The sequence below is a fragment of the Alligator mississippiensis genome, chromosome 5 (assembly GCF_030867095.1).
Source record: "Alligator mississippiensis isolate rAllMis1 chromosome 5, rAllMis1, whole genome shotgun sequence".
Lineage (NCBI taxonomy): Eukaryota > Metazoa > Chordata > Crocodylia > Alligatoridae > Alligator > Alligator mississippiensis.
The window spans coordinates 18,112,164-18,134,014 of NC_081828.1; the positions used below are offsets into that span (position 1 = coordinate 18,112,164).

The following is a 21,851-nucleotide window of genomic DNA, read 5'->3' on the forward strand; positions in this document are numbered from 1 at the left end:
ACATCTTCTAAAACGGTGTCTTTACAGAGCTCTTCATTTGAGCCAGCAGCAAGCTCTCGCTTGCTTACTGCCAGTTTGGCTGAGCTTAGAATTTAAACCTTTAAACTTAGGCTTCTTTGCACTAGAGTCAATTCTCTAGCCATTTGGGACTTGTGTTTGTAATTGAGCATCAAACAAAGCCTAAATCAAGGATAAAAATAAAAGCCAGTTCTCTGGTCAGTGATCTTGCCCTTCATTCTACTGCCTTAGTTTTATACCTACATATCTCATGCTGGTATTGCTCTGTGGAGAAACACTGCTATAAAAGTGAAGTAAGGCAATAATGGAAAAGGGAGCCATCAATGCTGTATTATTAATTACTTGTAACACATCACATACCTCCAAAAGGATATCATTCTGCCAGGGACTAAAAAGCAGATTAATCAGAGATGATTCACTGCACCAAGGCTTCACCATCTACACAGGAAAGCCAGAGGCACAGCAGAGGAAATGTGAATGGTATTATTCATGTTACAGATGTGGCACAGAGTGATTAAGTAACTTGCCTGGAGTCACTCAGGAAGTCTGTTGCAGAGGTAACAGCTGAACACAGCTCTCAAGAGCGCACACCCACCATGGGTGACTTACTGGAAAGAGAAAGCAGGTTTCATGCAGATTAATCAGAACAGTGGTTTTGAAAGTGAGACTGTATCAGGGTCAGATGGGGGATGGATCCCTCAACACGTGCCCAGTTTCTTATACTCTTTCTCTAAAGCATTCACCACTTGCCACCATTAGACAAAGGGTCCTGGACCTTCCCCACTATAGGATTTCTTATGTGCAAGTGAGAAGCCGAAGGTGGGGATGGAGAAGAAAGGACTTCTCCCCCCACAAAACTGATAGCGCTGAAATCAATGCCTGTTTCTGTCAACAAGGGACCAAAACTCATGTATGATACTAGAACATTTCACCAGCAGGGAAAGAGGTCCTGAAATGTAGTAATCTGCTACTATGTCTTCACATAGTAAAACAGCAATGTAAAGAAACGCTGCAGCCCTGGAACAACAGAACTCTCCCTTCTTGCTTCATTCTCAGCTGTCAGATCTGACCTTACTGGGCAGATGCATTAACTGAGTATACCAAATTTTTCAGATGTACACTGCCCATTCACAACAAAGGTATTCAGCGAATGAGACGTCACAGCCCTTTGCTTTTTTTTTAGTACGAATTATGGATGTAGAGAGCAAAAAAGAAAAACAGAAGAGTTAGGAGCAAAGCAAGTGGGTAAATAATATGAAAGAAATCATACCACCTCAAGAGCAATTTGACAATGAAATATCTGTTAAGAAAAGCAATGGGATCCTGAGCTTTGAAATCTTCCCATTAGAACTTGATGACCAATTGTGAATTGTTTAAAAGTGTAGGAAGACACTGTCACAGGGCAGGAGAATGGATTCTTGTCCAACTGATTTTAAATGGATTGTTATTCTGCATATTTGCAAGAGACAAATCTGTTCCTATGCATGGGCCTGCTTTCAGGAATTTCCCTGCTTTCAGGATTTTCTGCTTTTTAAATGATATTGGTTAACTGGTTCCAGGCCTATACCTTTCCCACTAAAGTCTGCCCCACTGGAACTGGGTAAACTTCAGGGCACATGGCTCCATTGTAGACAGGAAGAAGAATGAAGCATAGCAAGAGGGAGAACGGGACATAGGTTACATCAGAATTCTTCAAACTAGTGATTTGCCTGCAATAAAGCTTATGCAGTTTCTTGCTTTTACAGGAAAACTAGATTTGCTTCAAAACTTAGGCTAAATTTGATTTTTTTTCAAACGGAATCTAATTTGATATTCCTAATGAAATGCAGAAATGCAGCATAGTGAATATTTCATCCATCTCTAAAGCCAGAAATGTTCTTATCAGTACAAAGCAAGAACGTACCCATTATTTACCAGATATTTATATATGGACAACACTGCATGAAGGCTGTTGAAATTCACTGGGTATTTTACACCTTTTCTATCCACAACCCCCAAATCGCAGTTTCTTTTTGTGTCATTCCCTTAGTATCCTTCATGCTCACCCCAGAATCTCTGCTTTGAACTCCATTGCAAACACCATAACATTAATATTGTGAAGTTATTTGTGCTGAATAGTGCCAAAGAAACTGTTTAACATTCTGTGAACTGAAATCTGATTATTTCAGAGTTCAAGTACATATATTAAAATGCAGTCGTTTATATGTTCTCATTGAAAAATTCATGAACTGCATTCTCCCTAGAGCTGATGAATCAGGAAACGTAATTACTGAAGCTATTTCTGCTTCACAAATTTGTTTTTACAAACAGAAAGAATAAAAAGGCAGTTTTTTTAAAATGATAGCTTAGGTTCTGGAGAACACCACAAATCACAGAAAACAACTTTGGAGCCAAGTTTGGGTAAAACTGCTTTGGGAATAACTGCAGGATGATCTTGAGCTGTGTCTTAGTACTGTACAGCCATCCTGATGGTGGTATTTTCATTAAATACATGATGAGCTTCAGAGACCAGCTATTGTTGAACTATTTCTTACTGTGACCTGCCATAATCCTAAAGCTATTTCAATCACAGCCAAAAATTTAGAAATATGAATGACAAGATTCAATTCTTATTCCGTAGCTACTGATTAATAATATATAGCTTGTGGTGACATATTGGCTCCTTCGAAGTTAATGGCAAAACTCCCATGCTGCTTTTTCACCCCTGCTGCTTTTTTTCCCTTCCTAGTGTACAGACATGTGAGAAGAAGGCCTTTCCTTCGAAAGGAACTCTCACCATTCCACTGAACAAACTGCAAGGAGAAAAACGGTACTCCATGAGGGTCCAAGCCCAAAATGTCCTGGGCACAGCATATTCACCTGATCTAATAGTTGACCTTGAGGATCTAGGTATGATGTGGTAATTCAACAGTGACTTTGAAAGCAGATTTTGTAATCATTTTCAGATTGTAATTCACAAAGGGAGGGAGGGGGGGAGGGGAGACCCTAACCAAATTGATAAAATCTAGATCTAGGTGTAGATGTTCTACTGAAGATTTCTGAGTGTGTCCCCACATTCAGGGGGGGTGTGATTGCCATGGCAAAAATAGCAGTGGGACAAATTTGTGCCACTGCTTTTTCCTGCGGCACATGCCCCTGCACATGGGGTTGGTGCAGGGCAAATTGCCCCAGGCGGGGTACCTGTGCTGGCCCCAGTAACCTTGCCTGCAGTTCTAGGGGTCTCCCAGGACAGCAGCAGCAGTGATCCAGCCACTCCTAGTGGTGTTTGCTGCTGCCATGTGCACCACGCTGCTTTTTGCAGCAGTTATTTTTTTGACACTGGGATCTCTTGGTGTCAAATTTTGGCGCCATGTTGCAAATCTGCAGTGCAGCATGCAGGTGTACATGCACGATGTGTGGTTTGTGACACCTCAACTGGGTTTACGGTGCCACTAACTGCACTTGTGCATTTGTCAGGATGCACCCTATAAATGGCTGGGAAATGGCTGTTGATGTATTTCTAACAGTTTTTTATAGTCATGTCTTAGTTATTCTCAAGTTGGCATAAAATATTTTCCATCAAAACCCCAATCCTCTTGAATGCTCAGCTGAGGTCTCAATATGCTTGTACTGGAAATGATATTCTTTTCTCAGTCTTTCGTGACATGTTGGACTTGAGCAGGCAGGAGAACAGCATGTCAGGTGCTCACTGATAGGTAGAGTGCTTTGACCTTCAGCATCAGCAGCCTCACAAATCTAGTGATTTGTTAGGAGAATTCATGCATGGCAGCAAACAGAGCCTTTCCTGGCAAGTATTTTACATATGCAACTTGCAGGGTATACTAATAAAAGTGTAAAATTGATTAACAGTAAGTTATCTTTAATGGACAGTAGTGTGCAATGATCACTAAGCTGACGGTGCTTTTTAAAGAGACTGTGATGTCTTGTTGTGAGGAGAAAGCAGCTGCGCTATTTAATAAAATATATTAAAAATTATGTTAGTGGTGCCTAACAGTAATGTGTTCGTGACGTTTGCTTCTCAGGCCTGCTTCAGAATAATTTTCCTCTTCTCTTCTTTTACTTCTAGTGATACCTGCAGCACCTATTATCACCTTTGTTGAAACTACAAACACTTCAGCTCCAAGAACTATAATCCACTGGAAGAAGCAAACACTGGTCAGCAATGTTTACTGTGAAGAGAGATACAAAGCAACAACAAATCTAACATGGCAGGTAAGGCAATCCTTTCTCACCTACAGATCATGGGGCTGTTCCTGCTCCTATTGACATCAGCAGCAAAACTGCCCCTCACTTTAATAGGAGAGGGATTGGGCCCTGTGAAAAAAGAGTGGATTGTGGAGCTGTGGGTCTCAATCTGTTTGGCCTCAAGGCACCCCTCACTGGCCTTGAGGCACCCCTCCATAACTTTTGTGAATGGAGCGGCACTCAATTTCAAAAACTAATTTGTAAATTATAGTGTTTACCTCCTTCCAGAGAAGCCAGGCAGTGGGGATGTGTTGGCCAGGCAGAGACATCCATGAGCCTGCCTTTATCTGCCTGTTGCCTCACATCTCACAGCACCCTTCAAAGGAGCTGTCAGCACCCCTGTGTACCACAGCACCCTGGTTGAGAATCGCACATCTAAAGTCTCTGGAGTTTTTGTTGCAGCCACTTGCCCTGTATTGGAGTGAGAGGAGGTGAATGTCTATGAGTTGCAGGGGTATTTGGGGTTTATATTAAATGCTAATCCCAGAGACTGAAGTGTTCATTTTACCCATGCAACAAGTACAGAGCTGGTAGCATGAGACAAACTACACTGGAGGGCATTAACCCTAACTTGGAGAAACCACCTCTAAAGAGAACTCTAGGCTTCTCTACTGGGGCTGCATACAGAAGTTTGGGCATAATGTCAGAGGCTCTCTAACTATGGTTTTTTACACAAAGCGCCCTGAGTTAGAGCACCATTGAACCCAACAGGTGTTAGCTGGCTGGGTGGGAGGGGGCTTGGAGCTGGCCTGCACTGGCCCAGGCCAGCAGGCAGAAGCACTCCAGCAGCCTCCCAGAAGGCTGCCAGATGTCAGACTGCCCCTCTCCCCAGCCCTCCCCTCCCCACCAGCTGGCAGCTGTAAGCAGCGCTGGAGTGGGGGTCAGAGACCCCTCCACCACATACCCCCCACAACTACCCTTGCAGGGGTCTTGGGGTGAGCCAGCCTGGGCCCACACTGTGGGGGGGGGGGTCTCCCTTCCCCTCCATCCCCCACATGAGTGTCTTGACAGAGACAACTGTAGCTGCCACACATGGAGCTGGGGCAGAGGGTCAAATAGAGCCCCCCCCCAACTAACCCAGCTGTGGTCATGGGGGAAGCTGGGTTGGGGCTGTGAGGTGAGAGGTCTCCATTTCTACTGCACCCTGGCCCAGCTCCTGTCAAGACACTCGTGTCAGGGGGGGAAGGGAGCCCCCCCTCCCCCCCAACCATCATCCAGGCCTGGCCTCGCTCCTCCCAAGACCCCAGCAAAGGTAGCTGAGCCAGGCTCGTGAGGCAGGGGGCTCCATTCCCTCCCCTCCCCTCCGCCAGCTCCAGGCACAGCAGCCATATCTGCTGCTGTCCAGATGCTCGCACAGGGAGCAGGGGCAGGGAAGGAGGGGCAGGGAGCCCCTGCCAGCCCCTGGGGGGAGCTGAGCTGAGCCTGTACAGTGGAACTGGTCAAATATCTAATTACAGAGAGGATGGTGATGAGCTTTTCTCTGATGGGCTTTCCTCAAGCTTCAGCAGAGGAAATTTAGATTACAGATTAGGACAGGGGTGGGCAAAGTGGTGGATCTGGCTGGCAGACGGACTCTGTTTCCCAGCAGCCCCGGCTGCATAGCTGGGGCCAGTTTCCATGGAGACCCCAGCAGCAGCTGCACCCTGATAGTGCAAAGCCAGGGTTTCTGGGGACACTGGCCCCAGCAGCACTGGCGGGGCACGCGGCAGGATGCAGAGCTGCTCGGGAGCCTGGCTGGGATCTTGCGGTGGTGACAGTATGGTCTAGACCCAGGGCAGAGCCACGATCTGCAGCCTGCATGCCCTGGTTCTGGACCATGCCGTGAGATCCCAGCCAGGCTCCGGAGCATCTCCCTACCCTGCTGCATGCCCTGCCAGCAGGGGCGGTGCTAGGGAGGGATTGGGGGGGGGGGGGGGCTATAGCCACCCCCAAATTCTCCATAGCCTCCCATACCTACCCCTCCCAGCGGTGCCACCACTGCTGCTGCTGCCTGTCCTATACAGGCAACGGTAGCTGAGCCCACCCTGCTCCTGCCCACAACACAGCTCCCCCTTCAGTCCTTCCACCAGGAAGAGGCTGGTGCTGCTGCTGCACTGCTGGGGCCGGTCTTCATGGAAACCCCAGCCCCAGCTATCACAGCATGGCTGCTGCTGGGGTCTCCATGGAAACCGACCCCCTCCACACAGGCAGGGGCTGCTGGGAAATGGAGTCCACTGCTGGTCAGAGCCAGCCTGTGGGCCAGACTTTCCTGCCACTGCTCTGGGCTAAGTCACTTGGGCAGGGGTTGCTGTAACTTGTTAGTGGCATGTTCTAGCCTGTTGCATGCATGAGGCTAGTTATTGCAACTTAGAAAAGTTTCTGGCTGTTTTTCAATTTCAGATTAGAGAATGGGACATGCATGCAAGGAGCAAGCCATGCACAGAGTACACATTGGAGCCAAATACAGAGTATGAATTTCAAGTTAGATGCCGAATAATTCGTGCCAGAAGCAACTGGAGTGCATGGAGTGTGTCCTTTATTTATCTAACCCCAGAAGCAGGTGAGTTTACACTCAGGCTTCCAGGAGTATTTCTTGACCTCCCACTGTTATACAGCACTCATTTATTTTTAAGACTCAGAAGTAAGATCACGCCCTTGTTTAGGGCAGTTCCTAAAGACAGTAGAAAAGGTAAAGGCTTCCAGCCATTTTGCCACTGAAACATGTAGGATCAATTGCTCCCTCAGCTATAACTTACTGCTGATCCAGGAGGGAACAGCAAACAGATTCTCTGACTAGTGCTTGCCATTGGCTTGTAGGGGGGCTAACCAGCTTAGTCTTACCTAGACATAGCCAATAGACTATAGTTGCTTGAGGCCATAGTGCAAGGAATGAGAGCAGCAGTTGGACTAGGTGCTACTGCCCCTAATCACTAGGTAGGAAGGCTGTGTGCCGAAGGATGTGCTGAAGAGGGGCTGAAAATGTTCTTTACATTGTCTTGTACTTTCATCCCCCCTTGTACCTCGGAGCATAAACCAGGAGAGTAGCAGCATAACTTTTAAGGCAGGCTGAGGGTGGCCTCCTTTTTAACATGTGCCATTTCAAATTGTACATGCAACCGAGAGATGTCATCTGAGACATTCATGTTTGTTCTTTGTACAAACTATGTCCAATCATACACAAAGTCAATAGAGGCAGCCTATCTGGCAGTTAAAGCATGGAGGCTTCAGTCTTGGTTTCAGGACTATGTTTCTGGGTCTACTACTGGCTCAGACAAACCCTTGAAACCACTCTGTCCCAGTTCACATATTGGTAAGATGCAATGCTGCCGTCACTGCAAAAATCTTCACACTGATAAGAATGCAAAACAGTAGCTCTAAAGTCCACTTTGTTCTACAATCCATAGTATGATCTGGAGTTTTATCTTTAAAATCAGCAAGTACCACACCGACTCCCCCTTTGGTCACAGAGGAGCATTAGCAGTTGGCCCTCATCCCTGCCCAAATACACTGGGATGCTCTTAAATCTTAGCCTCCTGGGATTAGCATTTTTAAGCCTGATACAGCAGCACCATCTAAAGACCAATCCAGAGCACAACAAACAGAAGACTTTCCACTGACTAAGCTTAGCTTTAGATCAGGCCTTTCATTGCTGGATATAGTTTTTAAACCTACCATTAGTACTTAGATCCTGGGAAGAAATATAAACCCCAACAATATTCACAGCTTCAAGAAAGGGAACAGTTCATTTATATGCTTAGTTTGCCTCATGTTTAGAAGTACCAGGCTATTTCTGGGCATATTAATAGCACATATTAATCGCAATCAGTTTCCCCAGATTCTTGTGCACTCTTGGACTATGGAACCGCCATTTATGAACTGTGCTGTCATTCAGAGTAACAGATGCCTCTGGATAAGACACAAGTGAAATCTACAGTTCTGCAAACACTTGTACATGCAAGTCATCTTATACATGCAGTTAATCTAGTCAGTGCTTGCAAAATGCTTTCCAGATGAAAAGTAGAAGGTATAATTCACAAAAGTTGGGCAGATATGCTATACACAATGCTATTAAAAAGCCAGCCAACTTGGATTTTTTCCAAGTCTCACTAAATCCTGGGCCCTGAACATTAAGTGTTCTTTTCTTCTTATGTTTAAAAAAGAGATCAATCGATAATCAACCCATATAAACAAATATCCCACAAACTGATGAAGGAGTAGTACTTTTAGCATATCATAGAAAGAGCAGATCTAGATCTAGAACTCTGTTGGAGACCTCTGCTGGCAGATTCAGATTATAACATCCATGACCAGAAAGTTGCCAGTTGATTGATCTTCACATCATAGAAGAGATTTATTACTGGCCATTATCGGAACAGACTTTTCATTCTTCTCAGAACTGTCCTGATCTCAGCCCCAAACAGTAGATTGACTCTCTATTTTAAAGAGTTTTGTAGCTATCAAATAAAATCCACAGTTTGGGAGGTGCTGGACACCGGATGAAAGCCTGATACTGCTGAAATCAATGGGTAACTTGGAATTATTTTCAGTGCAGTAAGTATTTCACCTACGAACCTACTGATGGCTGCTTAGTCTGAATCACTGGTATTAGACAGTCTGTTTCAATCATACAGGCATAGACTTATTTTTTTCATCAAGAACGTTATTAGATGCTTGACATAACTAAAGCAGAGATGCAACTTAAGAAGAACTCAAAGAAAGCTGGATCTTTACAGACCCTAGGTTCGTTCTAAGCAAGAGATGTGAAATATTGTGTTATGTACCTGGAGTTTATGGAGACTCCTTCCTCCAGAGAATAAAGGCATAGAGGAAAATTGAAAGGCATTAATATGAAGCTCCCTCTTCCCCCAAAATTAAAATGCATATGCCAGATGAGATATACCCCATCACACCACTTCGTGCACATGCTTATTTAATTTAATTCACTGACAGAGGGCCTAGCACAGAACTTCTAGGTGGCACACACAAAATCAGACCTCAAGCTATCTAGTGAAAAGCTATTCTTTAGGCACACAAATGTAGTTCAGAGAAAATCCCAATGATTCTCCTGGCAAACTTGGGAGGAAAAGAGAAGGGAGTTAAAAGGTATGAAAATACCCAACTCCAAACAATCAGTTATAGATAGGACTTGTGTTGTGCCTTGAAGACAGTCATTGAGAGATGGGGGAAAGTGGGAACATATGGTGCCTGTACACATCACAGGGTTTAATCTCCATTAAATTAAATGGGTTTATAAAATTTAAACTTGTTTCTTTTGGAGCATCACATCAGTGTTTGCTCACACTAGGTTTTCAAACAAATTAAGCCTGGTCCTCAGCCAGCACCTCAAGAGAGTGGGACGGTCCCATGCTGCCCCTATCCCAGCCTGGGACTCCCCATCCCGTGCCCTACCATGCAGTTGTGGGAGCAGTAAGCCCGCATATGGCACAAGAAAAAAAAAGCAGAAGCAAGTCAAAGGGGTGAACTACAAAAAAGTCACAGTACCATCTAGTGGACAAAGGGGCTCATTACATGTCTTTGAGTGCCTTTGTGTTTGCATGCAACGAATCTGTGGATGCAACGCTTTCATTTGCAGCGAGCCAAACTAAACTACGTCCAAGGAGTTTTAGTTTAATGCACCAGAAAGACTTTTAAAGCATCTGGAAAACCTGCACATGCAAATAGTCATGCCATTGCAGCACAAGAAAGGGCAAAAAACATGGCATGTGCAAACACCCATAAAAATCAAGAGTGAAGGTGACCAAACTTATTATCTCAAGGACCAGTAATAGGTGTAGATGCAGCAGCATAAGGCTCTGCATAGGTGGTAAAACCTGCCTATGGCTGTGGGCTATACTCAGGTGGTTAGCCCATCCTGAGCTTGGTGTTGCCATGGTGACACTGTTTCTGGTACCTGAGCTATGTAGTTTAAAGTGTGCTTGGGTGCAAAGTTTCCTGTGGTAGGGAGCACTGTATAGCAGGAGCCTTTGGTCAAAAATTTCTTGATTCATGGCTTTGTCCCAACTAAATCTAGACAGCATGGGCTCACTGTAACTGCCAGCCTGTGGCGCACAGAGCGAGAGACAGTGATCTACAGATTTAGTTTGTGAAAGGATTATAAAATTAGTAACAGAGTAATCAGTAAAATACAAGAGTTGTTTCCTTTGACATTGTGGCAAACCTTTATGCCAACAGGTCTCTGGTGCCAGGTAATTTCTTCCTTGCTGTTTTAAGAAATTACACTAACCCTGCTCAGTTGTACTTAATTATTAGAAATACATAGCTGCTATGTATGCTACACCATCCTGAGAACTCCCCCAAAAGGGCAGTTGTCATTATGAAGCTGAATAAAGTCACGTAGCAAACCATACCTGTGCTTTGTTAATTCAAATACTGATGGCAAAATCTTGTATTCCATTAATGTACTTTGAATGCAGCCCCTGCTAATGTACCTGTGGATGTGTGGAGACTAGTGGGTCCAGTATATGCAAATGGGAGCAGAGAAGTGACAGTCTTGATAAAGGTAATGCCATTTTCCTTCATAAGTCACCTGACATTAGAGTGTCTGAGAATAAGGCACACAGAGATTGTATTTGGGTAGGTCTAGAAAGCAGAAGATGTGCTGCATGCGCTCTGTATTCTACAGGATTAAGTTTATTTAAGGAAAGAATGAGGTTGAAGATAAGGAGAGATTTGTTTAATGTTAAGGAAAAATTTGTCTGTGTCTATTCTTTCAGAGAAATTATTCAGGGACATTCTTCAGGCTAAGTAGGTGACTTTTCAGACATTTCTCAATTAATAATTCTGGTGGCTCAGTAACAATTTCCCTAGGAATTCTGTGAGTGTGATTCATTGAAATGAAGAAAGTAATTCCCCCCCAGCAGCAATCACATCCTACTTCTGTAAGAACATTTACTTTCATTGTTTTCAGCCTCTTGTTCCAAAAGATGCCAGAGGAAGAATTCTGGGATACACAGTGTACTACAAGCACCAAGGAGAAAGGTTTAACTTATGTAACACATCAGAAACCAAATGCAAAGTCCTGGTATCTGCTGAGGTGCATACTCTCCATGTGACGGCATACAATTCAAAGGGGAGTTCAAAACCAGCCAATATCACTGCTGATTATCAAGGTAAGATTATCATTTTAGCATCTGTGGCTTTCACTGAAAACATCTTCTCCAGATCTCTGTAAAGCAGGAAAATACCTTTGTGAAATTCTGCTCCCATCACTTCTTTTTATAAAGGGTGCCTACAGAAGTTAGGGCCGTGCTCTAACTCATGGTGCTTTACAGAAAGTGCCATGAGTTAGGCCCACCTTCCAACCCAAGAGATGTTTGTGTGTTGGGGGAGAGGGTGCAGTAGCCTGCCTGTGCCAGCCCTAGCCAGCCTCCAAAGAGGTTGCCAAACCACCCCTTTCCCGAGCCCTGCCTACCCCCCTGCTCTGAGGTTGTCAGTGCGGGAGGGAGGGGAGGAGCCTGGTATCACAGAACTGCCAGCTGTTTTGAACTTTCCGCATTTTCAAGCTTTCTGCATGAAGGAGCTAGAGATGGCAGGGGAGGTAGAACAGAGCCCCCTTGCCTCACAGCCCCCCAGCTATGTCAGCTATGGTATTGGGGGGAACTGGGCTGGGCCCATAAGGCAAGGGGGCTTCTTTCCACCCTGCACCATCAACTCTGGCCATTCAAAGCAGCTGGGAGCTCCATGCTGCCACTGTCAAGAGGCCTGGCTGGGGGCGGGGGGGGGGGAGGGGAGGAAGGGAGCCCCCCCCTCACCTCTTGGGTTTGGCCCAGCTCCCCCCAATACTCCAGATGGGGTAGCTGGGGTGGGGGAGGGGCAGCGAGGGGGTTCCATTCCACCCTGTCCCCAGCTCTAGTCATTCAAAGCAGCTGGCAGCTATGTGCTGGGCTTCTCCCTCCCCTTTCCCACTGATAGTCTTGCAAAGCAGGAAAAATTAACCCTGGAGGGAACACAAGTTCCCTAAGGTACTCTGCTTTAAAGTGCCTTCAGGTAATACCTCATTTGATCAGGGTTAATTTTCCGTGCAATCAACCATTTAAAAAGTGCTCTGCAGCTGTGCAGGTGTATTAAGTCACAGCTGTGGAGTGCTTTCAGGGGCCTGATCACACAACAAATGCAACTTGTATAAGCACCCAAAGTGATCTCTCCAGAAGATTCAGGACTGTGTGTAGCCACTTATTTTAAGTGGTTGTTTCTGAAAGTTTCAACAACAGGTTTAAAAAATAAGCTTTACTTTGACAGCACTAACTAGCATGAGCTGATGTAGCTGTGTTACTTAGTCATTCTCAGAACATGGGCATTTTGTGTTTGTGCTCAAAGCCTTTGTGAAAACAGCCCTTTCCTTTTCCAATAAAGGGAGAGTCTCACTGTAAAATCCAGCCAATTAAAAAAAAGGAATAAAAGGTAGTTTCAGGATTTACACCTGCATCTGATCCCTCACGTCAAAGGCTGTGGTTTTCCACAACCACATTTTCCTATTTTCTAAAATATTTTCTTTCACTCAGAACTGAGAGAAAGTCCCACGCAAACAGGAAGGGAAGGGCTGATAGTGAAAATGACTAAAGAGAAACTGCACAAAGTAAATAAAATGGAAAAACAACATTTGTCCTTGGTCTTCTACAGTTATAAGAATTGTAGCTGTTTCTTGTAAAAGTAACAGATACCATTTTTAGACAGAAGAGGTGCAACAAAGTACACAAATACTCCAGATCTGTAATGTCTCTGTGTATGCTCAGGCTCAGTTCATAAACTGGTGCAGAGCACAGGCAGTTTCTTAGTATGGAAGGGACTTTTAAAGTCTTCCACTTGTTGAAGGATTAAGGTCAAACCATCTCTTTCCTTTGCTTGCAGCTTTCCCATCCCCTACCAACATGCAGATTAAATATGAGAATCAAAGTGGGATCACTGTTAAATGGGAGCCTCCTAGGCCCAGGGAGAGGTCAGTCCTGTGGTTCATAGTGGAATGGACTTCTGCATTTCAACAAAACCAGCTACAGAATTTCCATTGGAAGAAAGTCCAGGACACAACTACATATATCCAGGGTAAGATATGGTAATAGGTTTTATGTTACCTACTTTCCCTAGCACATGGGAAGATGTAGAAGCCCTTGTAGCTCAGAAGACAACAAACTACACAAAAAGAGAAAGTATATTTCAATTAAGGCCCTGTTTCTCATACTTGCCTGTTAAGGTACAACCAGGGCAGAAGAGAGCAAGTGGATATTTATAGCTAATAAGCAGTATGGAAGAGAGACATCTGTATATTTAGCTACAAGAAGTGGGAGAGTAGAAGAGAAGGCTGTAATATATAATGCGGCAATTATTTTCTCTGCTAACTGCAGGTGCTCTTCTTTCCTGTATAAGAGGACAAAACATGTAGTCCTTACTCAGACAAAATTCGCACTGAACCCATGAGTCCAACAGAGTCCAAAATGCATCCCATTATGTTAATACAGGGTTTTTAGCCCACTTATTTTATTGTCATATGCTTATTGGTAGGGCTGTGCAAAGCTTTGGTAGCTGATTCAATTTGGAAGAGATTTGGCTTGATTTGGGTGCTGGATCTCCAAATTTGAATCGAATTGGGAGACCCATTAGAAGGTCCAAATCTAATCAGAAGCCTCTGAATCAATTTGGAAGCCTCTGAATTGATTTGGAGATTCGAGCAGTCCCCGTTCGCCACCGCAGGGAGCTAGACCCAGGCTCCGTGCCAGTAAGTAGGAGGCAGGGGGCTGGAGGAGGGGGGAGGGGATCGTGGAGGGACCCCCACCTGGCCCCATCCCCCACCGGCTCCTTTAGCCCCCCCCCAAGTGCCCCCACTCCCCGCCCGCTCCCCCAGTCCCCCCCCCACCCATGACTGCCCCACCCAGCCCCAACCTCCTGGCATGTGAAAAAAAAAAAAGTCCTGCACTCACTGGCAGCAGCAGCAGCAACTGGGGCCTCTGGGGGCTTGTGGCAGCTCAGGGCAGCAGGGATTTTCCACCCCCAGCCTGGCACCCGCGCGGCAGCTGTCACATTGTGTGGGTGCAGCATGGCTTGGCAGGGCGCCATGCATTGTCCCAGAGCTGGAGCGGCTTCAGCAGTCACCTGGAGCCCAGCAGTGCTCAGCCCAAGTGGCCCTAGCTCCAGGACAGTGCCGAGCCATGCTGCACCCATGCACTGCGACAGCTGCCATGCAGGTGCCCCCCGCTGCCCCATGCTGCATGGAGGGTGGCTCTGCCACAAGCCCCCAGAGGCCCTGATCACTGCTGCTGAGTGCGGGGCTTTTTTTTGCTTTTTTTTTTTTTTAAGTGCTGGGAAGCTGGGGCCAGGCAGGGCAGCCATTGTGGAGAGCTGGGGGAGAAGGCAGGAGGTGGGGCCCCACTCATCACCACCATGCCCCTGCTACCAACACTGCCATTGCCTGTTAGATTCAGAGGAGATGTGGCCTGATTCAGCTGTCAAATCTCTGAATCTGAATCAGCCTAATCAAATTGGGACAGTAATTCGAAGAACTGAATCATAGATTCATAGATTCATAGATGCTAGGGTTGGAAGGGATGGGGCAATCGCTCAACAGATCGTTGAGTTCAACCCCCTGCCTAGGCAGGAAAGAGTGCTGGGGTCAGACAGCCCCAGGCAGATGCCTATCCAGCCTTCTCTTAAAGACCCCCAAGGTAGGGGAGAGCACCACCTCCCTTGGAAGCCCATTCCAAATTTTGGCCACCCTTACCGTGAAGAAGTTTTTCCTGATATCTAGCCTAAATCTACTTTCTGTCAGTTTGTGACCATTGTTCCTAGTTACCCCAAGAGGTGCCCTGGTGAACAGAGCATCTCCAATCCCTTGCTGTGTCCTCCTAATGAATTTGTAGGCGTTCACAAGATCACCTCTCAGCTTTCTCTTGCTGACGCTGAAGAGGTCCAGGTCCTTCCATCTCTTCTCACAGGACTTGTCCTGTAAGCCCCTAACCATATGAGTGGCCCTCCTCTGGACCCTCTCAAGTCTATCAACATCCTTCTTGAAGTATGGTGCCCAAAACTGGACACAGTACTCCAACTGTGGTCTGACCAATGCTGCACAGAGGGGAAGTATCACCTCCTTGGTTGTATTGGTCATGCATCTGCTGATTCATGATAAAGTGAGGTTAGCTTTGCTGATGATTTCGTCACAATGATGACTCATGTTCATCTTGGAGTCCGCTATGACTCCGAGATCCCTTTCTGTTTCTGTGCTGCTGAGAGGGTCACTTCCCAGCCAGTAAATGTACCGGATACTTTTGCACCCTAGGTGCAGCACTCTGCACTTGTCCTGTTGTACTGCATCCTATTGTGTATTGCCCATTTTCTAACCTGTCCAGAACTTTCTGGAATCGTTCCCTACCCTCCAGAGTGTGCACTTCACCCCACAATTTAGTATCATCTGCAAACTTAGACAGAGTACACTTCACACCCACATCCAAGTCACTGATGAAGATATTGAAGAGTACAGGTCCAAGGACTGAACCCTGCGGGACCCCACTACCCACATCCTTCCAGGTCGATACCGACCCATCTACTACCATTCTCTGGGTGCGACCACTAAGCCAATTTGCCACCCACTGGACCGTGTAAACATCTGTCACAGCCTCTTAATTTATTTATGAGAATGGGATGAGATACCATATCAAAGGCCTTACTAAAATCCAAGAAAATGACATCCACCTCTACTCCTGCATCTAAGCATTTTGTGACCCTGTCATAAAACAAAACCTGATTGGTCAGGCATGATCTACCTGCTACAAATCCATGCTGGTTTCCCTGCTACATTATTTTTCCCACTGGACTCTCACAAATATGATCCTTCATAATCTTTTCAAAGACCTTTCCAAGGATGGAGGTGAGACTGACTGGCCTATAATTACTCAGATCCTCCTTCCTCCCCTTCTTGAAAATAGGGACCACACTGGCCCTTTTCCAGTCCTCTGGGACCTGACCCAAGTGCCACGAGTGCTCAAACAGCTGTGCCAGTGGTTCTGCTATGACACCAGCCAATTCCTTCAGTACTCTTGGATGCAGCTCATCCAGGCCTGCTGACTTGAACTCATCCAGTCCATCCAAGTGACTCTGCACCAAATCAGCGTCGACAGTTGTAGGCTGATGTCCCTCTGATGCCCATCTAAGAACCCATTAGGAGACTTATCTTGAGCCCTATTCAGGAACACTGAGGCAAAAAACTCATTGAATAGCTCAGCCTTGTCCCCCTGTCTGTCACTAATTGCCCCTTCTTGTTCCACCCTACTAGATATCTTACCCACCCTATGCCATATGGTGAATTTGATTGATTGGTGGTCACTATCCCCAAGGCAACCATTAATCTGCGGCTCCCCTACCAGGCCCTCCCCTGTAGCCAACACCAAGTCCAGTAAGGCATTCCCCCTAGTGGGACCGTATACCTCCTGCGTTAGGTGAAGGTCCTGTACACAGGTTTGGAACCTATGTGAACAGTTGGATTTGGTTGACTGCTCCTCCGAGCAGATGTCCGGGTAGTTTAGGTTCTCCATGACAACCATGTCCCTAGACGGCCTCTGAGAGCTGTCTCAAGAATTCCAAGTCTAGCTTTTCCTCTTGGTTTGGTGGTCTGTAGCAGACCTCCACCACCAAGTTCCTTTCCTCTCGACCTCCATGTATCCTAACCCATAATGCCTCAACTTTCTCCTCCTCTGATCCCATTTTAATTAGGGTAGGTGTATAATGCTTCTTTACATAGCGAGCAACCCCGCCCCCTTTCCTCCCTACTCTGTCGCTTCTGTACAACCTATAGCCCTCAATGTGTACTGCCCAGTCATGGGTAGGGTCCCACCAGGTTTCCGTTAGCCTCACTAAATCAAAGTTATTATTTGCAAGCAGAAGTGCAAGTTCTTCCTGCTTGTTCCCCATGCTCCTAGCATTAGTATAGAGGCACTTGAGCCCACCAAATGGTGCCTTTGGTGTCCCCCTCCCCACTTCTGATGCCCAAAGGGCCCCTTGGTATATACCTGGGATATACTGCTGCATGTCTCACAGTCTGTAGGTTCTAGACTCTCTCCATCTCCTTCTTCCTTGTCCCCTGTCGTACTTAGTTTAAAGCCCGACATAGGAGCTCAGCCAACCTGTAAGAAAAGAGACTCTTACCTTTTGTGGAGAGATGAAGCCCATCATGTCCCAGGGGGTCCCTTGCACAGAAGTGCAGATCGTGGTCTAGGAAGCCAAAACCCACACGATGGCACCAACTCCGGAGCCGTGGGTTGACTTCTCTGACACGGGTTGCGTGATGCCTACTGTGATTGCTGACTGGGAGGATTGATGAGAAGACCACCTGTGCCCCTGTCTTCCTAAGCTTGGTCCCCAGAGCCCTGTAGTCACTCATGATATGGTCTGGACTAGTCCAGGCTGCATCATGTGTTCACACATGGATGAGGACAATGGGATAGTTGTCGGAGGGCCAGATGAGGTCAGGAATTCTCACCATGACATCCCTGATCCGGGCTCCAGGAAGGCAGCAGACCTTGTGCACCATGGGATCTAGACGACAGATGGGTTCCTCTGTTCTTCTCAGCAAGGAGTTGCAGCATCTCTTCTTCTGCTTACCTGGCCAGCCCTCAGCTCACTCAGTGATGGCAGCAGGCCCCTCCAGTGCACTTTCCTCCACCACACACTCCTCTAGTGCAGCCAGGGCCTCATATTTGTTCCCCAACTGCACCAGAGGAGCTGTCTCTGCAGCAAGAGGTCTGGCCCCTGAGGTTACCACCCTCCACTCACCAGCATCTGCTTTGGGGCATTTCCTTGCAGCTTCTCTGCCAAACTGAATCACTGTCCCTCCAAATTGGCCAAATCCAAAGCCGAATTGAATACTTGGTGCTTTGCACAGGCCTACTTATTGGTACGTGTATATCCTGAGAGATGAAGATTTTTTGTGATATCTTTTATTGAATCAATTGTAGAGCTAGGAAAGCTGTTAGACAAGTTTCTGGTATCAAGCCCACTTCTTCAGATTCCTGAAGGCTTCTCCAACAGCCTCTCCCTGCTAATACAGTTGGTCCAATAAAAGGTATCACAAAAAATCCTTCTCTCATACACTTCCTGGACCAGCACTGCTACAACAACACTCCAGTCTTACTATTTCTAGATTCCCTAACTCAACTGACCATGCCTTTTCAGACTTGAATTTGTTTGGGTGAACTGCGCTCAGGGGAACTCCCTTCAGAGCAGTATAGTGACCTTGCGTCCTACATAGCTTTAGGTGACCATATGAACTTGAAACAAGATCCTGTAGTGCGATAGAGGGAAATCACAGGATTATAGAAGGGACCTCAAGAGACTGACTAGGGAGGCACCTGAGCCTGCACTTATCTCCTCCCACCTGCTTATTTCCTAACACCTTGCCTCACCCTTCAAAAGATCTGGCAGTACCCTGGTTGAAAATCACTGGTCTGCACTGCCAGTGGAGTTGTGATTCAACACATGCAGACATACTCAAGCTAGCTTTAAATCTAGCCAGTTTGAGTGCCAATAGTAGCATTACTGTGGTGGTGCAGGCTACAGCCAAAGAGGAAGTACCCAGCATCCTGACTGGCCTTGCTCAACCTGTGTGAAGTCCATGCTACTGCAGCTTTATTGCTAACAATACCCTCCCAAAAAAAATTCCAGTGCAGTGGAGGGGAACATTTTCTGAGCAGCTATCATTAAATAACCTGTCCAAAGACAGAGTGAGTTAGTGTGAGTGCTGGAATTAGAATTTAGGAGTCCCTTGTTCCCCATTGCTCTCTTGTAATCAACCACACTCTCATTCCATTTCTCTTCAGTACCTCCTTAGAAGTTACTGCAGCTTTAATTGCCGTTTGCATATACAGTTTTAAATAAACCCATACTTCTTTCCAACAGACATTGCAGCTGGAAGACACTATAATGTTTCAGTGTATGCAGTGTACCAGGATGGGACAAGCCAACCATGTTCTGTCCAAAGCTATCTGGAAGATTTAGGTAAGCACACTCTTGTGGTGAAGTCACTGTTTGCTGTGATGGAAGTAACACTCAGTGTTCGGTTTTATGGCAAATATTGTTTTCCCCCAGACCTTTCAATGAATTTGCAATTTACTAGAGTTACTAGATATTGCCAACTATATCTAAAAATCATATCCCATGAAACACAAAAAATAAATTAAAAAGAAAACTTCCTATGGACACCTTGACTTTGATCTTCTGAAGGCCCATGCATCTCTTGTAGGATGGCTGCATGACTGGTAGCATTGTTTTGACCTCTATTCTGCTTGGGAGCCAGATGTGCAGAATTCAGTAAGATGTTCTGCTCATCTGGTCTTTGGACAAACTCCCTGTTGAAATGACACTTCAGGACAAGGTGGGCACATCTACATAAGAAGTTTATTGTGGAGTAGATTAATTAACTCCTTAATTAGCTCCCAGCCCAACATGCTGCAGTCCCAGGCGCACATATAAAAATGGCACCCGGGAGCAATAAAGACGGGTGCAATAAGCACCAATGTTTATTGCTTTGTATGAGTATGCATGTGTAGACACACCCAGTAATTGTAAATGAAGGATCTCTGAAGAGTCAGAAGACCTCAAAGAGAACACAGTCATCACCTTCCTTCACAACTCCTCCAGAAGGATGACTTCCTATTTATTTTTGGACCTGACTTGTATAATCTATAATGCCCACCCAGCCTAAATATAATCTAGTGTTTAGACAAATAGAAAAACATTTTGGAAGCAATTATACTTCCACTGCAGGATTTCTTCAGGCATGAACCTAGTGTGTTTCCTTCCTGCTCATAGCTGGAAAAAAGGACAATATTTGGAATTTTTCTATGCTACCAGATACTTCTTCATACTGCTCTGAATACAATTTCTGACTAATTAAGTTTCAAATTTATGTAGCCTTTTGAGATTCACAGACACTTTCATGAATAAATTAGGAAGGAGTGCATGTATGTGACACAATCAGAAAATCATAGATGATTAGGACTGGAAGGGAATTTATTTAACAAATTCTGCATACACTCATCCCAAGACATACTGACTAGCCATGATTTTTCTCAGGGAAGACAACTTTCGTTTACACTAACCAGGCACAACTTCAATATTCAAGTCACTTTATCTCTGGAGTTTCTATTTTGTCCCATCTCCACTCTGGCAACCTAGTTCCTGTCTAGCAACAGAAAAGATTCCTATAGAAACTTTCAAGTCTATGTATCAATCCTTCTATTCCATCTATTCCATAGGAAAAAAAAGTATGAATATAAATCAGGATAAATAAATAATCTTGAGTTCTCAACAAGGCACTGTCCTACAGTGATGCTGAATATAGAGCATTATCCATAGGACCATGTTAATAGATTTACAGGATTTTCAGTCCAGAAAAACCTTTTAGGAGTATCTAGTCTGACCTTGGGTTACACATGCCATAGGGTGTCTTCTAGTAATAATCATCTGGTTAAGCCAAAGAATGGCTTGTAGAAAAGCATCATGTAGAAAGAAGTTTTCCTTTGTAAAAAAAAAGACGGTTCAGCATTAGGAAGTCCATACATTATTTTAAAAAGGTTGTTGAGGTTTATTACAAAAGATGATGAAAACTAAATAAACAAAATGGTAACAGTGTGGCTAATAGCTCTGAAAATGTATTTGAAATGTTCCAAAACAACTAGCATGGCCAAATGGGCTTGTATTCACTAGACAGAGAGCAAAATCCTTCTACTTGGTGCCACAATCTGAATCTCTTCTCCACATTCCAGCTGCATAGATTTATTGAATCTATCTGCAATGTGTTTATAACTTTAAATTGCATAAGTTAAAACAAGTATATGCTAGTACATCATGATCAGGCTGCTAAATTCTTCATTTGTTTGCAGAATATTTTGCAAACAGCATATCCTCTTATAGAGTCATTCCAATTTGAGCTGAAAAAATATAGGTGATTGTGGAGAGCTGAAACCATCAGCCATCTGGAAGACAGGATAGAGTGCACCCTCAGCAAGTCTGAGGATTACTTCAAGCTGGGGGGAGTAGTAGATGCTTAGAGGGTAGAGAGAGAGAGACAAATTGGAGGACTGGACCAAAAGAAATCTCATGAAGTTCAATATGAAGGAGAAGTTCAAAGTCCTGCACTTAGGACAGAACAATCCCATGCAGTAGTGGAGGCTGGGGACTGACTGGCTAAGCAGCAGCTCTGCAGAAGAGGACCCAGGGGGCTACAGTGGACAATGAGCTGCATGAGCCAACAGTGTGCTCTTCTTGCAAAGAAGGATAACAGCATACCAGGCTATATTTAGGCTTGGCAGAATTTGATTTTTTTTTGATGGCTAAAATCAATGTTTATTTTTAAGCATTTATTGTAATAAATGTGAGTTTGGCCCCTGGGTGACTGTGGCAGGAGCCAAATTCCCATAGAGCCCAGCCCAGTCTGGCTCGGTCCCTGTGTGATTGGGGTAGGGGCCAAACTCCTGTGAAGGCCAGTCCAGCTTCCCAGGAGTTTGGCCCCTGTCCTGGCTGGGCAGAGCGAGTGGCCTGTGGCACCAGGCTCCCCTCTGCTATCAGCCATGCCCCTCCAAGCCCCCTCCCAGCACAGCCTTACCAGCATG

At 45.5% G+C, this 21,851-nt stretch overlaps 1 protein-coding gene across 1 annotated transcript in view; it reads left to right on the top strand.

The window, feature by feature from the left end:
- The window catches only part of IL23R (interleukin 23 receptor), a 43,514-nt gene that overhangs the window by 10,882 nt on the left and 10,781 nt on the right, over positions 1-21,851 (top strand). Inside the window, exons 7-13 of the mRNA XM_059727922.1 lie at positions 2,747-2,907; positions 4,085-4,230; positions 6,643-6,802; positions 10,677-10,762; positions 11,171-11,372; positions 13,111-13,302; positions 19,138-19,236. Of these exons, the coding sequence (XP_059583905.1) occupies positions 2,747-2,907; positions 4,085-4,230; positions 6,643-6,802; positions 10,677-10,762; positions 11,171-11,372; positions 13,111-13,302; positions 19,138-19,236 (1,046 nt within the window). The remainder of the gene's footprint in view (positions 1-2,746; positions 2,908-4,084; positions 4,231-6,642; positions 6,803-10,676; positions 10,763-11,170; positions 11,373-13,110; positions 13,303-19,137; positions 19,237-21,851) is intronic.